Source organism: Pocillopora damicornis, chromosome 13 (genome assembly GCF_964200805.1).
Source record: "Pocillopora damicornis chromosome 13, jaPocDami1.2, whole genome shotgun sequence".
Classification (NCBI taxonomy): domain Eukaryota; kingdom Metazoa; phylum Cnidaria; class Anthozoa; order Scleractinia; family Pocilloporidae; genus Pocillopora; species Pocillopora damicornis.
In genome coordinates, this window is record NC_142682.1 from 14,480,980 (window position 1) to 14,497,498 (window position 16,519).

The window sequence follows — 16,519 nt, forward strand, 5'->3', positions numbered from 1 at the left end:
TTTGGCATTCCTTCATGCATGGGTCAGCATTAGATTCCATCCACCAAAACCACCTTGGTCGAGAGGGACTGAGATGGAATGATGGAAAAAATTACGAAGCTACGACAACATGCCGACTTATCCCGATGACCCAAGTGTATTATTTGTTTGGGAAATTGCGTCAAAACTTTTTACTAAAGAAATGGTAAGTATTAATTTATTGTTCGATTGTAGTATTATAAAACATTTTACACAGTTTTATGCAGATATTTCACGTATTTAAAAGGTGCTTAGATGTTACGTAGTTTTGGTGGATGTCATTAGGGAACATCCACCAAAACTTTGACCAAAACCATCAACAATATATTTTATCTATAGCCATTGTTAGATGTTCAGGGAGACAAAAGATTTATACCACTAATTAGCAGTTAGTGCTCTGGCTAATTATTTTTTATGGTGCACAATTGCTGACCGACCAAACGTTCATAATGATTATCATAACTCTTAACACAGAATAAAGTGGTTTTGGTGGATGTTTCTCTCCATCCACCAAAACCACCACAGAAATTTCTGCTACTTCCTTACAGAAGACTGATGTGACCTGCTATTTGGAGTACATAACCACAATCTATTTCTTTGTATGTAGAGATATTTTGGAAAGTTCTTGAGTCAGCACCTTTTATTATTGAAACCATAATCATAACATGGTGCATAATATAGAATACAAAAGGTTCTGGTGTGGTAATCACGTAATCTTGAAACAGGAGAGTTTTTAACTGACTTGAACTGATTTAAACAAACATTTGCAACAAAATTCCAGGTCCAGAAATTTCTTCCACTATTTCCGCCAAAATCATAACTTTTAAGTACAACAAATCAGCACATTAGTAATTGTTATCAGGGGTCTGAAAATCCTATAAATCTTTCACATTTATTTCAAGTAACCTTTAATTTCGCATGGATGAATAAGTATACACTCAACATGCAGAATGTCTTACAGTTTACAAACTATTTCCCTTTTTATGGATAGACAGTGAAAGGCCTTTGCCACATTGGTGAATCAAACCATTGTATACCATGCATTTTGTGATAATTGTTTGTTTTTGCTCACAATACCCAGAAAAATGGAGGGGATAAATTTAAATAGCAAATTCTATGGTTAAAATTAATTAACATTGGAAGATCAAATTAACTTTGTACTGTTTAAAATTCAGTTTTGGTTTCTTGCTTATTCCAGCCTCTTGATATTCAAAAGCATTCCTTGTCATTTTTGTGTTCTTCTGTGTACATAACTTGAAAAATAAACACAGAGAAAGGAAACCACAGAGGATTAAACTTGAAGCTAAAGCAAAATTTAAGTTGAGCCATAGCTGATCCAAATACTGAGCACTTTGTATTGTAACCCATTTAGCAGTAAAGTTTATCTATATGTCTGCCAGCTTGTCACAAGTCTTACCCCTCTCCTTCAAAAGTCTCTATAAATAAATTTTTCTTTGTGGTCCCTAATTGATGATTAGTATATTACAGCTCCTCAATTTTCCTCTCTCAAGTCAAGGTTACTCTAAATTTAACAAAGTAATGGACTTGATAAAACTCAAACTATAACTCAGCTGGCTGCTACTTGCAACCTTAATTTCTAGATATCAGTATACAATAATCAATGTTATAAATAAGAACCCTAATGCTTAATTTTGCAGTGATCACCTTCCTCCTTTTCATTTGTAGACCAGACTGGAACCTCTATAGGTGTGTTTGCTTGTTTTGAGTGGGGATGGAAGAAAAGGAGTCATGCTGCATATCTGATTTATTAAATCGCATTTGTTCTGTTTATACATGAGTAGAACTATCTTGTTCCCTGAAAAAAATAAAATTTCTTGCATTTTTATCTGTGCTTCGCAGTCAAACTTCCTTGTGTCTTGGACAAGAAATCTTATTTTCTTGAAAACAAAATCTTTGTTTCCAGCCTTCTGTAATAGGTAAATATAACAGTGTAAGATGAGTGACAGTGTATTTCTCAAGTTATTTTTTGGAATGTGACAAAACGGAAGTGTCATAGCGTGATAAGGAGCAAACATATGATTGCTTGATAGAATGCAAAAAATGCAGAATTGCATATATTTTCTCCTTTGTCAGCAGCATATGTTAGTGAAAAGTTCTTACAATTGTTAACTTCTAAACCATCTTCAATTTAGCCAAGATTGAACTGTTATCACGTTTGTCATAAAAGTATTCTGAGATCAACGTCATATGACCCATTCATGTATTTGACCTTTCAAATTAGCAAGCCATAGTTGACAGAAACACAAAGGTTGAGGATAAAAAGAAATTATTATATACAGTACTTCTTCTGTATCTTTTCGTTTCCTTTTCTCTCCAGCTGTTCAATCTATGCCGTGCTGGCAATTGAACACTTTCCTTCCCAAAATTAGGAAAGGCACACCAGTAAAAAACGAATTTTTGCTCCTTAAATATCTCATGCATCTTCCCCCAGTATTTTGTGACTTCTGTCCGAGGAAGGAGGTGTAAGCATTAAATTAACCCGAATGATTCCACGATTGTGGTATCATCCAAGCCATGCCAGAGGACTTGAACTAGACAAACTAGTGAGAATGCACAATAGCGATAGCAAAGCTTTGTAATGCTAAAGAGCTATATCAAATATATATAAATATAAGTTCCCGAAACCTTTGACAGCTTTAAAGAAAGAAAACTTCGTCGTCAATCCTGTTTCAAATTCTGCAATAAGTTTAAGCGCCTCATCAACAGAATTTAAGTATCCTAAATTATCTGCATGTCTACCATCAATGGTTCGCGACTTAAAATTCTCGCTATGCTGTTTCTGTTTGTTCCTCAAGAATCATGGGATTTACAGCTTCGGATGTTCGGCTACATCACTTGCGGATTTCCGAGAATCTTCGGTTATGTTTTGCAAGTCATTAAATATTCCATCTCAGTCCCTCTCGACCGAGGTGGTTTTGGTGGATGGAATCTAATGCTGACCTCATGCATGTGTGATATTTCAATAACAACCATCTTTGGTATTATTGTCCAACAGTTCTTAACGATACACTTCATGTTTAGAAGCAGAGCTAGGCAATTTTTCATGCACGAACAGAGATCACGAACAGCTTCGAATATCAAGGTACAGGCCACACCTACCACCTCTCCCCCTGCTGAAAAGCACGCCCGTCCACAATGCACCAGCAACTGCATCCTTTGCGCCATTCCTTGCGGCACAATTTAATTTGAGATTAAATAAATTGCGGTCTGTAGCATAATTTGATCATTTGTGGACAAAGGAACTCCAATTTGTACTTATATTGTACTATTCTAATGAATAAAACATTGAAGAAAATGGATTTTAACTGAATGCGCATTTACGGGGTTCATTTCTACAATTGAATTTCGTCCGCAGGTTAACTCATTTTGTAAAGAAGGTTGCAGGCTCTATCTGAACTTTCCTCCCTCTTCTCTTGCCGAGTTATTGGAATTTTTTAGCGTCCCACAGTCTCCTGCTTGAGATTTATAGCGGGACGGGATCGATGCCGAGCGGGAGGATTGGAAACTAGCCGGACAGTTGTGTGCGCTTTCAAGACGTCCTCGACGGCAAAAACTTAAGTATGAAAACACATTGTTATTTGCACCCCATGAATAAAGTTCATTATAGTTATTATTTTTACTACGATTATGATTACTATAATTGTAATTGTAATTATTATTATTATTATTATTAGTTTCTAACTTAATGAATTTTTTATTACTGGTTTGTAGAATTTTAGAAATGAAAATTGTTATTAGTAGTTATTGATAAGACGGCTTTTTATCGTACATATTTAATTTTCAAGACTTACCTATTAAAATTATTCATGAATAATTATTGTTATTATAATTTTATTATACATATTATTATTATTATTATTGTTATTATTATTATTATTATTACTATCATCATCATTAGGTATGACCACGCAACAATCTCCATCCATCGAAAAATCAGGGAAGCCTCGGGGGAATTAAGAACGCTCGCTATTTGCCAGATGATACCTGTCAGGAGCCCACTGCTCCTGTGCATGTACAATTTAAACTACGGTCCCCCAACATCATTATCTAATCAGATGTTTGTTCAAATTGCTTCATTTTGAGACGTACAGAAGATATTTGAACGTCTAGAGAAGTAATATAAACTCGGATTGTCTTGGATCCTCAAGATACGAAATAAAAACTTTGTCGACCTTTGAACTCTCACGAATTTACTTGGGTCAGCGTTGCGAAGCCTCAGCATTACCATGGAAATGCTTCACGTTGTTGAATGGCAAGCGGAGTACTTTAATGGTCCTTTCAGTGATATCAGCAATGATTATGATAATTGACATCAATTAACCAAAACGTTTCCACCTGCCTTTTACTGGTCTTTGATGGGTAGAATCTATTTATTCGTATACACCCTCGACAAGAAATCTTCACAGCAATATGCAAAAATCAATATTGCAAGCAAAGCCATAAAGTCTTCGGCATAGCGCGTACGCAAACATGCTAAATAGGATTTGATGTATAACTCGCCAAAGTTGCTGTAAAAGCAGTTTCCTGGTTAAATCTTCGGAATTTTCTCTGTGCGAAAGTAAAAATCCTCGGGCTAATCGAGCTATGGTTTCGATAGTCACCTAGACATGGAGAAAATTTGGTCGCACGTATTTTTTTTCCTTCTTTCAAATGGAATTGACAACAATATATCTTGATCGCAACTCTGTTCGTCTTTTCTACTGGTAAATTAAATGACGCATTGACTTTATGTTGTATTTTAAACAAGTTAGTAACAGAGTTACGACTGAGTTCAATTTTTATCACACAACTCGACGGTTGGAAGTTAGCCGGTACAGTAAGTTATTGTCAAGGCGATCTGTGACTCTGTTTTTAATTTCTCATTTCACAATTTACAAATACTTTTCGAATATACATCAACATATATCATGGATCCAACTGAAGAAGTCATTCTCCGTGCTTAATCGTGGTTCTTTACGTGTGGTTTGAAAATGGCTTTTCCATTGACACATCTAGAAGTTCAAATTCTAATTAAGGTTTTTTTAAATTCAATTTCGATGCATGTTAAAATGGGTTACAGGAGAAAAACTATTTCCAGTTTTGAATTTACCAGTCGCAAAATATGACAAGTTACATCTTAAGGCGTTTGCGTGTTTTGTGTTAAAAAGCGGCAAAATAGATGTTAAGAATATTCCGAGCGTAAACTTTGCTAAATCGATCACGAACCAAAACAATACTACTCTTTGTAACATTTGGACAAAATCTTCATGCCTATTGTGAATCTGTTTACTTTCCCCGTTTGACTTCGCTCGCCTTTGAGAAAAAGGTAAACGTAGATGTCTAATTTACGCAACGTGACTGGGATTTTGCTTGATCGACCTAAATGTTCCCGTTTTAAATAATTCGCTTTATTCTATTATGAATTAAACTCAAGAAAACTCTCAACCTGAAATAAATAACTGATGATCTCAACCGAAATACAAATGAAGAAATTTTTTTCTTAAACAAATACAAAGAAAAAAAATTCAATTTCTCTTTCTAGTAAGGTATTCTTAATGCATTCCGGTATTATAACACTTGAAAATTGCGGCAATACAAAATGAACAAGAAACAACAGGTAACCCATTCTTCTTTTTGCATGTAAGGGCGAAGACACCTCACATAGGCGCGGTGCAACCTCTTCAACGAACCTCTGAACAAAAAAAAAATAACGCCTTTATCACTTTTCATAAAAATAGAAAGTATGACTTCTACTTCGGTAAACATTCGGGATATATTGTCTGTATGAAATATCCTGGTTTAAAAAAAAAAAATTTACAGATTATTCTTTACTTCAGTATCATTCGATGGTTTAAAACTCCGATCACTGGAAGGTATCGTTTGATGATCGACCGGGATCGTGAAAAGTACAAATACTAGCAATGAATAATTACAGTCTGAAGAACACATAATCGTTGAAGTGGTTCCATTTTGTCTCTTCGCTTTCAGGATCATAACCAGCTCCGCCGGCCGAACTTGTGATAAGCTTGAACCCTCTATCGTGCAGTTGATCGAAAGCTTTTTCCAGATAGTTGTGCTTTAGGTAGAAGCGGTTGGTATAACGTGCCTCGTCTCGATCAGGGTCTCGCGTTTCGTTCAGCGATTCGCCAAATACCTCCCGTGCTAAGGCAACATTACCACAAACCAGGATACGCTGGAGCTTTCGAAATTTAACATCAGCTAGACCGTCTCGTCCAAAGGCGTATGTCCCGCGTACACCAATAGATAGAAAACCAGATGGTCGAATATTCTTACTATCACTGCCCGTTTTCTCTCGTTGCAAAGCCTTTATTATGCCCTTCAGTCGAAAATATTCCGCTTCCACAAGCAGGCGGTCCCTCTCGTTAAAGTTTTCTGGTAAGGCGAGCTTGGAGTTGCGGAGATAATCCAGAATGTAGCGAAAAAGCATTCCGTCGCGGTCGATGAAGAACCGACCGCGTGAATCTCGAGGGATTTTATGCTTACCGCTAAACATTGCGCTTAACAGCGAGTCAGGATCTTTCAACAACGTCGGAAGAGACGTTGTATAAAGCTGACCACCTACATTGAGTTCAACTACAGCTGGTAAATTCTGATCCGTTGGTGATTCCTTGGGTGATTGCATTTTTTTTTTCTTTCAAGGCAAGAGAAGAAGCAATTGATAATGAAAATTCGTTCACTGGTAAAATACCACTCTTAGCGAAAAGTAAATAATGGCTGGTTGCATTACGCAAGCGCAATCCCTCCTTCCGATGTTGTGGCGTTATTCTCTCAGTTAAGCAGCTGCCTCTGATTTGAAAAATGAAAACTCCTTTGAATTCACTAAAGTGAAAGATTCACATCCAAACCTACCCCACTCTTTCTTTTTCTACTCACTGTAATTTACTTCCAACATTTTCGCTTTTGACTCATTTCAAGGCGCAGTTTAGACGAGCCGTCATTTGACCCGAGAGAAAAAAATAATACGAAAAATTCCTCGCAAAATATCAAATTTATTAACAATAATGCTACTGCTGAATATATATTTTTTTGAAAATTAATGGAATATTTTGGCGAAATTCGAAAGCCTTTCATTGTTACTGAAACGAGAGTACATTTTTAATCAGCTGAAAGGAAAAATAGACTTCTGCATTTGGTGATCTATTTGTTTAGTATACTTGATTGCAATAAAAGTAAATTTGCATTTTTAAAACAAAAATTCAGGAGATTTGGGTTTCATTTATGTAAAGCGCTATCAGGTTTTCGTCGCCGCCTTTAGTCTGCTAACAACGAATTGAAAACAGACAAAATTTAGGCGTTACTCCTCTGACGTCGACTTAAATCGCTAAATACCATTTTGGGTTGAGAAAAACAAAAATAATTGTCATATTTTTATCCACCATAAGCTGCCTAAAGAGTAGAATTTAAAGAAAGCCGAATACGCATAAATTACTTTTGACTTTCAACGGGTAGGCTGAAGTCACGTGGCGTTTGCAACGACTAAGAATCGACAGTTTGATGATCGTCAAATTGCAGCTGTAATATAAAAGATTTTTAGCTTTTTACCTAAAATATCGGTAATTTTTTACTGGAAGTAATCAACAGTTAGCTAATTTATCATTCAAGATGTGAACAGATCTCTGTGTACAATGGCCCGTCAAAATTAACTGAAGACGGGAGGAATCGAATGTCTTACGTCTTACAAGCGGCTCTCTAAACGCCCACGCTTGGCGAAAACAGTCACTTGAAACGCTTGTTGGAGAAGCAGAATATTTTTTGCAAAAAAAAAAAAAAAAAAAGAATCCATTAGTTCACATTTCAAGTTCTCTTTTACGTATTATTATTTTTATTTGGAATTTTTTATTTCTTTCATTTTCCGTTTGCGTGCAACTAAATACGGCACACTACCTATTAAATATATAACCATTGTGTTGCTGAACGAAACGGAACAGCGCTTTTAGGAATAACAAATATCCATCCATATTTCTCGTTCTAAAAAATGTTTAAAAAAATCATGATAATATAAAGACGAAAAATCTATCTAGAGCTAGACTAATCCAAATCAAATTTGAACGCATCGTTTCCTAATAGTATCATTTTTTTATTTTACTTATTTTAAACAGGGACAACCTAAACATTTGATGAAACTCGTCTAAAAGATGAAGGATTTTTGGTGTAATTTCTGAAACAAATAGTACCATTTTCAGACACATTTCGACATCTATTCGCATGTATATGTTTTAAGATATTTTCGTAAAATTATATTTGAAAAAAAAAAGGCAATGTCAATGGCCGGAGGGGATTCTTTAAAAATTTTAAACAGGTTAATTTGCTATCTACTAAAAAATACATTAACAGCACTTTTAAAATATGCTGATATGACCATCAAGTACGCAGAAAACTGTGTATTGGTCACACGAGCCAGTGATATCAATGCTAACCAATAGTTCTCATAAACATAATTGCCGTATATTGACTTAATTCAGAACTTGCGAACTCGTAAAATTTAGATAAAGATGTCATAACTTTTCGGCCAAAAAAAAAAAAATAATGCTTTCTATATTTGCCCTTATCAATACAGATAGCGGATAGCCATTTGGTCTCGCTTATTTCACCAATAATTTTGAGTTAAGCGCACAAATGTATTTTGCATCTTCTTGACCCCATTGCAGTCATCCAGTGATTATTGCCACAACATTCGCTAAGGAAAACAACAACAAAAGCAACACTTCATTCTCTATTTCGTGTAGGGTTGAACAAGTCAAATTATCGCTCGAAAAGTGCTTGTTAAACGGGAGAAAGAGGATTTATACACAATGCTTTTTAGAACCAATTAATTAGCATCAAGGAATGTGCATGTCAATGTGAGGAGAAAAGAGAAAAAGGTTTTCAGTCTATAGCATTTCAAACACTTAACTGAACTGTCGGTTGACAAGCATGATTTTCTTGATTTTATTTTTCTTACAACCTGCTTCAAACCTCTGCCGATTGACAATTGCGAATTCAGAATTAGTTTTATGTCTCTTGCTCTTCATTTGGTTTGCCGAAACTTCCGCAACTTATGTCTAAAACCACAATTAGGTTTTGGTGTTTCCTATCACATTAATTCAAACTTTGTCGGTTTTTACATGCGCATGCATCATTTTCTTTCGCTAAGTAATTCCCTCCGTGATATATTCTTTTTCTAAACTTGACCGGCGCACTCTCACCTAACTCCACAAACTCTTTATTTGATCACTATACTGACACTAACAACATTCTTTAACACGTTGCCCGGCCAGCGTCACGCGCTTGCGTAAAAGACTGAAAACGGTTGCGTGTCTCCAGCTAATGTATAACAGGATACTTAGGTGTTATTAACTGAGTTGATATTGTGTTGTTCAACTGAGTTGTTAACGTAAATTGGCTACCGTTGACGTTCGAGGGTTAGCCGTTCGTCAGAGCGATTGATCTACTTTAGCGTCTAATTCAGCTAATGATAGCTGATGTAGCCATGTAGCTAATAATCTAGCTAAGGTAGATTGCTACATAAGTTAAACAATACACATCATGACCATTGCAATTTCTTTGAATGTGATTGGTGGATGAATTGCTTCACTTTTCGCTAATTATGCTGTAGAGTTAGGAACAGACAGTGTAATCGGATCTTTGGTCTTGATAGGAAAGTAACGATCGCAGTGCGTATACGCAAATGAATCCAATAATCAGATGGATTATAAGTAACCATAGCAACATCTTACTATCCAAAAATCTTAAGGATTGTTAGGGTTGAGTATCTAAATTTTGGAATAACAAGCCCTACTTTTTGAAATAGTGATGGTTAAAGTGAATTGAAGCGTAACAGGAATCGGTGTCTTCCGATTCCGGTCAGTAATCGTACTCGTGATTAATAAATCGTGCTTTTTCATGGCGATCGTCCAATTCTGTTAGTCACTAGTATGATTACAGACCGAATTGGACTCCACTCGATCTTACTACCCTAGCAGAAAAGTGATGGCAACATGTTGGTATTAAATGATGATGTATGATGTCAGTATGACTGTTAAAGTGTTACGCCTTTGTATTTTGACACTAAGCATCATACACGCGCGCTATTTTGCCTCCACTACTCAATCAGGCACGCTAAGTGTTGATAGCTGGGTGCGTTGGCCAGCCAAGCCATCGTACCGTTTATTTAGCACCAACATGCTTACAAGAGTTTATTATTAGTGCGATTTAAGGAAACTAAATGCACCAAAGCCGGAAACGATGACCCTTAGAAACCAACAGATGGGAAAAACGGGGAACGTGTACCCGAAAACAAGGCAGTGGTGCCACCCTCGCGTATCCTCTGATCTTTTGATCCTATGAATAACATGATGTACACAGGTAGATAACATTTACTTGAGGAGATATGCGAGTACAATTCTAATTAAAACCTGATTTGAACATGATAATATTTCAGGAAAAAAAACTAAATTACGAAATAAATTTCAACGAAAACGAAACCTTACAACTTAAGGTTACTTCTCACCTTCGCAGGAAGAAAATTCGCACGCGCGCTAATTTTACTAAAATCCCAGCAAACTTTGCGTCAGAAGAAAGCTTAATAACTGCAGTTTACGATAAATGTGTCAGGAGCCGGTAGGGCGTGAAATGACCGAGGGTTCTTCTATTGAAGTTATCGGGTATGGATATCGCAGCACGAGCAAAATGGCTATTCACAAGGCATCAATCAACAGAAGTATGGCAGGCTTTTTCGATATGCTGATTGGTTGTCTAGATATTGGCATCTAAGTTGGAGCAGCTAAAAATGTGCGAGGCGTTTTGCGTAAATGGACGCCACGGGACAAATATTTCAAATATCAACATTTCCGACATACTTTCGTTTGTCATTATTCCTGGAATGTTTTGGCGATATTTAACGAAAATCGGTCAAATCTAAATACCCTATTAATTCGCTTGAAGCGGATGACTTCGTCCTAAAATGAAATGCGAGATTTTAGCTCATAAAGGTTCGCATTCTTGACAGAATGGTACTCTTTCTCTCATCTTTGAGCCTGTTTTTGTTGTTGTTGTTGTTTATTTATTTTTTACTGGGCTTTCGTCCGGTTTTGATTTTTTCATCAGCAAAGAATTTTCCATAAGTAAAGAACTTCCACATGTGAATTTTGTAAAGTGTGCGATGCAAACAAAATATGCAAATAAATTGAAAAACGAGCCCCAAGATGAGCGGTTGCCGCGAAAATTTCCCCAAGGGACTCGCCAGGTACGAGATTATGACACCTTCCTGATTTTACTGACTTTTACTTCAAATACGTTTTTCTAAATGACTCGGGTGCTGTCAAAGGTTTTAAAATTTTTTTACTGGGAACGTTAGGTTAAACGTTTGAATTCAGTTTAGTAAAATAAAAGGAAAAACGATTCTTTCGGCCTCTGAGGATAAGATTAAAATTGACAAGGCAAAGGCTGACAGTGGAATGCCTCTCCCTACTAACGACCTCAAATTACAAACTGCGACCCCATAACTCGATGTACACCTCGCACCCGCCTCCAGTCCTCTGATACGTGCTGGCAAAATATTAATTAATGCTGATTGCGATTATCACAAATTACATGTTATGGAACTGGATAAATTATGTCAAGGAAAGAGTAAAAGATTACCGTTATATATCTGAATGCGTTTGATCGATGGATATTAAAATTCTATTTTTTTACTAGTATCGATTCTTGGATCCTGTATTTGTTCCTTGAGATGAAGGTGGTCCGATGAAAGACTGTTATTGGTAGTAGAGACTGAAGTTTCGACAACTTTTCGTCAGAATTGATGGTCTCGATCAATTAGCCGCAATCATACCCGCGAACAACAGATCAGGCTCGCGCTTCTTTGTCTTCCAAATTTGTCGATCACTTGTAATGAATTGAAGGGGGTAGGTTTCTAAAAAAACTGTGGTGCTGCGTCGGTGGGAGAGTATAACAGGGTAATTCGGTATTGCCATCTGAGTTAATAACGTAAATTGGCCACCGTAAAGAGTTTCTAAAGTTGACGTTCGAGCGTGAGCCCTTCGTGAGAACAAATCATCACGATTTATGGCTGAAAAAACAAGGGTTCTCGACGTCCCACTCTAAATAAACTGTTGTCGACAAATTCAGAATTACTCTCCCGCCTTTTGTTCTTTGCTTTATTGTGAAAAAAAAGTCTCACCTCCTCCTTTCATCAAAAATGTAACACCTTTTCTCGTGTAGATGCATTCAAATTAATACCATGTTCGCGTTCGCTCTGAGGTCTTCCAAATTTTTTCTTTTAAAATTTTCCCTTGAAGCTATTCCTAAACTGACGCTCACAAAAGTTGATTGATTATGCTCCTAGTATAGCTATCTTTATGTGCATGTCTCAATTATAAATATTTACATCTCTCGCTTTTGTTTGCGTGTTTAGAACAGTGTAAGCTTGGTTAAAAAGCTTCTGTGTCTCTCGTGGCCCGATTGGTTCAGGTGTGTTCAGCTTTTGGAGGGTAGCAAAAGGAAGAGGGTTGGGGAATGATCTAATTTCGCACACAAATTTTGGAAAAAAACGTGCGTCACGTGTACTCTGAACAGTTTTTTACACATCGCGAATTTCAAAGGGAAAGCTTCAAATCTGACTATAACTTGCCTTCCTGTATAACTCGAGCGTTGCGTACTTATTTTGGGCTTAATTATGCGTCACGCGTAAACACTTTTCTAGCCTCTTATACGTACTCTATCAACCCTTACTTCGAGGGAATTTGAGTTTTTTTGCTTCAGACTCACGCACAGTAAAGAAGCTTGTCAGAGGTGAACAATAGGTTATCGACCCCGCCACAAACGTGCTCTTTGAAAAAGATTCCTTAAAATAGTATAGACAGCAGCACTTAGAAAAAAAACTGATAAGTTTATGTTATCGAAATTATTTCTTTATCATTTCGAATTGAGAATAAGCTGAAGTTGCTGTTGTTTTCCGTTTTATTGTTAGGAAAAGTCTCGCCTCCATAATTAAACCAAAATATCACACCTAGTCTCGCGTGGATGCTTCTGATTCAATCTTTTGTTCGCGTGTTTAATTAATAGGCGTGTTTCTGCATATTCGTATTAAGTGTCACTAGTATATAAGACTCGCCAAAAAATCATTACAGGATCTGAATTTGCAACAAGTGTAGGTTGAGAAACGTTTAATCATGAATCTCTTTCTTGTGTCATTGGTGGTTCTGTTAATGTTGGATTTTTCCCTGCAAGAAGACAGCAGAACTACAAAGTAAGTCTTCATTTAAATTTCATTTTCAAACAGAGTGAGCAGCCATACGCTTTGACGAAGAGTTTACGCTGAAAACGCGTGAAAATTGAACAGCTTATGCTCTACCCCATTCACACTGAACGAAAACAGGTTTCATAGCTGTTTTGGCAAACACAGTTTGAAATTATATCCTTGATTGAAGCTGCTTACATTGCAGCTTATATACATCCAATTTAGCACAAAGAAAACATAAGTTAGAGGTTACTTAGATATGTTTTGCTGGTGTGAAAGTGGAATTAGATTGTTTTCGTTACGATTTTTGTCAGTGAATTTATAACACAGTGATGTTTAACTAGGCAAAACGTCGTTTGCAAGTTAGAAATGATCAGAATCGAAAAAAAATGAAGAAATAGAAATGGAAAACAAAGTTTTTACTATAAAGAGTCTTAACAGTTTATCTACAAATAACAAAATTAAAGATCAAGTTCTTCAACCGCAGAGCATAGAGTTCAAGATATGCTATCTTCTATGTAACGAAAGAACCATGCCATCTAACTAGATATTTGTTTCGTTTCAGGTCTGACAGTATCAGAGAAAGCAGTTTTCTTCGACAGAGGGTATGTGGATGATAAAATGATTACGATAATTGTAATAGTGTTAAGGCTGTAAAGTTAATTTCACTATCGGAATGAGTTCAATACACTTGCGTTTTGTGCCTATTTTTTTTTTTTGCTGGTATGTGATGATTATCAATGGTTGCGATTTTTTTACGTGCGTATCAGGGTGGATGCATTTTTCACGTGAATTTTTAAAAGGTAACGACATGATTCCTTGTGAAATTTGGTGTACATCAGCTCTTGTAAATTTTTAAATGACTACCAAAAGCCACTCACCTTACGGGCTCAAGCAATTTTTTCGTCCTTGGATAATTTACTTTATAGACAAATTGCAATCGAAATCATGTTGTTATACGAATAAATTGTTATGATGACTTACAGTAAGTGGATTTTCTACCTGTTCGTGGCTTTTGTGAAGCCAGGCAGTAAAACAACGCACAATGCACTTATTTTCGCAATCATTTATTTTTTAGAGTTACAATTTGCTATGGAGTGTTGTCAAGGAGGGAGGTTATCGTGGACTGACAGAGTGCCAAAAGTTATTTCAGAACGAGATTTGGAACTGCTCATTGCACGACAAGAATGTATTTCAGAAGTTACCCATCTTTTTTAAAAGAACTTTGCCCCACGGTAAGTTGAGTTTGAACTTTGTTTACACTGTAAGCAATGCCCATGCAGTACTTACGTATTTAACAGCTTAAGATTAAGTCTGACCTGGTCCGCGCCATTTTTGCTAAGAAACGCCTCCAATTTTCACCCGAGTTCTTGTAGAGGCTTTTTAAACGTCCTGTGAGCAAAATCCAGTAGAGCAAATTCAAAATGTCTTTTTTAATGCTCTGTAATGAAGAATTTAGAATTCGGAATTCCTTACCCAGTAAAAATAGGCATTTTCAACTGTTTTCTTGAAATTAGAGACGTTGTAACACGTCATGAAACACGCCGTCTATGTGAATCACACACACACACATATAGATATATATATCAAAGCTGTCTATTTATAGTATTTTTTGTGTTTCATGACCGTGCTCTGTGGGCGCTCTTCCTTACCCACTTCTCTTTTTCATTGCAGCAACTCGAGAAACAGCTTTCCTTCACGCCATCAGTGCAGCTGCTATTACTCACGAACTCACTGTTCAGTGCAGACAGAACAGAATACCCGGATGCAGGTGCGGAAAAACAAGAAAACAACCAAAAGGAAAGAGCGAATGGCAGTGGGGAGGATGCAGTGATGACATCAAGTTCGGAGAGAAGGAAACGAGACGGTTTATTGACAAACTAGAGAAAGGAAACGACGCTCGTACAGCGTTCAACCTGCACAATAATCAAGTAGGAAGAAAGGTAGGCTATTTATTAATTTTTTTTCTGTTTCTTTATCTGTGAAAAATGTTAACTCAAATCTTGTTATCATCACTGTGCTGTGATTGTATGCCATACCTCTTTTTTTTCAAAAATTGAAGGAAAAGCAAATTTATTCGGGATGTTTATTGTCATGAAGGCAACCGAGAATTGATGTTCCTTTTTTCATTCATCCAATTTAGGTGGTCCGCTCAAAGCTGAGAAAAGACTGTAGATGCTATGGCGTTACCGGAAGCTGTACCATGAAAACCTGCTGGAAAGAACTAGCCCTTTTTAACGTGGTTGGACAGGAGCTAAAAAGAAAATACCGTTCAGCCATTCGGGTGTCATTCATTAATAGCAAACTTCACAGACGAGACAACAACCGTGACAGACTGGTGACCAGGAAACAGAAGAAATTGGTTTATCTTAACTCGTCCCCAGACTTCTGCGTGCGTAATTCGACCGCGGGCTTACCTGGATTGCGAGGAAGGACATGCGTAAGTGACCTTGAATCCGAAGAAAAGTGCAGATCGCTATGTAATTCTTGTAATCTGCCGTATTGGACAGCAGAACGTTACAGGCAGGTCAAATGTAGATGTAAGTTCGTGTGGTGCTGTACTGTTAAATGCGAATTATGTACCGAAAAGTATTCCCTCACAACTTGTGGATGAAAAAGGATTGACAACGTGCTCGTTTTGAAATCTACATAGAGCACTGTGTGTACATGGTTTTCTTTGTTACTGTTTGTGTTATTGCACACAAGCAAAATATCAAGCCGTTAATTTACAATAGTGATGTGTGAATTGTACAGTAATCGATCGATCGCGGAGTATTGTTAATTGGCCCGTGAAAATAAGTTTTCTGAAGCAATAAAGATGTTGTAGATTTACTCGAGATTTCTGATTGTTTTTGGCGAATACTGGGAGGGAAATTTAAATTTTAAATCTACAACAGAAGGACAGAAGCCTTGTTGAGATTCATATATTATTCAATCCTCAACTGAGTCGAAGTGAAGAACAAACGTACGGCCACCAATCTCGATGACTTTCAAAGACTTCGCGACAAAAAAAGGAGCCATTTTGTATTCCCCTTTTAATCATTTCACACCTAGATATCTCGGTTCGTTTGATATGATTATTTCTCGAATCCCGCTCCTCAAAATCGCAGATTCCCGAGTCCCGCTTATTATAACCATCCCGCATCCCGCTCCCCTCTTATTGTAAATTCCCGGATCCCGGCCTTTAAATTAGCCATATCCCGGATCCCGAAAAGACCAATTATGGACCCTCATACAAATGTGGTGAGGATTACCAAAGAA

At 36.8% G+C, this 16,519-nt stretch overlaps 2 protein-coding genes and 1 long non-coding RNA gene across 3 annotated transcripts; 2 read left to right on the plus strand and 1 right to left on the minus strand.

The window, feature by feature from the left end:
• Positions 1-43: 43 nt before the first annotated feature.
• On the plus strand, positions 44-1,870 carry LOC149035624 (uncharacterized). Its single transcript, XR_016182379.1, has 2 exons — positions 44-184; positions 1,705-1,870. It is a non-coding gene; the product is annotated as an uncharacterized LOC149035624 (long non-coding RNA).
• A 3,007-nt stretch (positions 1,871-4,877) lies between these two features.
• LOC113680427 (BTB/POZ domain-containing protein KCTD8) lies at positions 4,878-6,818 on the minus strand. Its single transcript, XM_027197465.2, has one exon. The coding sequence runs from the start codon at positions 6,659-6,661 to the stop codon at positions 5,948-5,950; it is 714 nt and encodes a 237-aa protein (XP_027053266.1). The 5' UTR covers positions 6,662-6,818; the 3' UTR covers positions 4,878-5,947.
• Positions 6,819-13,190: 6,372 nt separating this feature from the next.
• On the plus strand, positions 13,191-16,015 carry LOC113680222 (protein Wnt-8b). The gene is made up of 5 exons (XM_027197241.2): positions 13,191-13,267; positions 13,824-13,863; positions 14,337-14,493; positions 14,933-15,201; positions 15,402-16,015. The coding sequence occupies exons 1-5, from the start codon at positions 13,191-13,193 to the stop codon at positions 15,870-15,872; spliced, it is 1,014 nt and encodes a 337-aa protein (XP_027053042.2). The 3' UTR covers positions 15,873-16,015.
• The last annotated feature ends 504 nt before the right edge of the window (positions 16,016-16,519 follow it).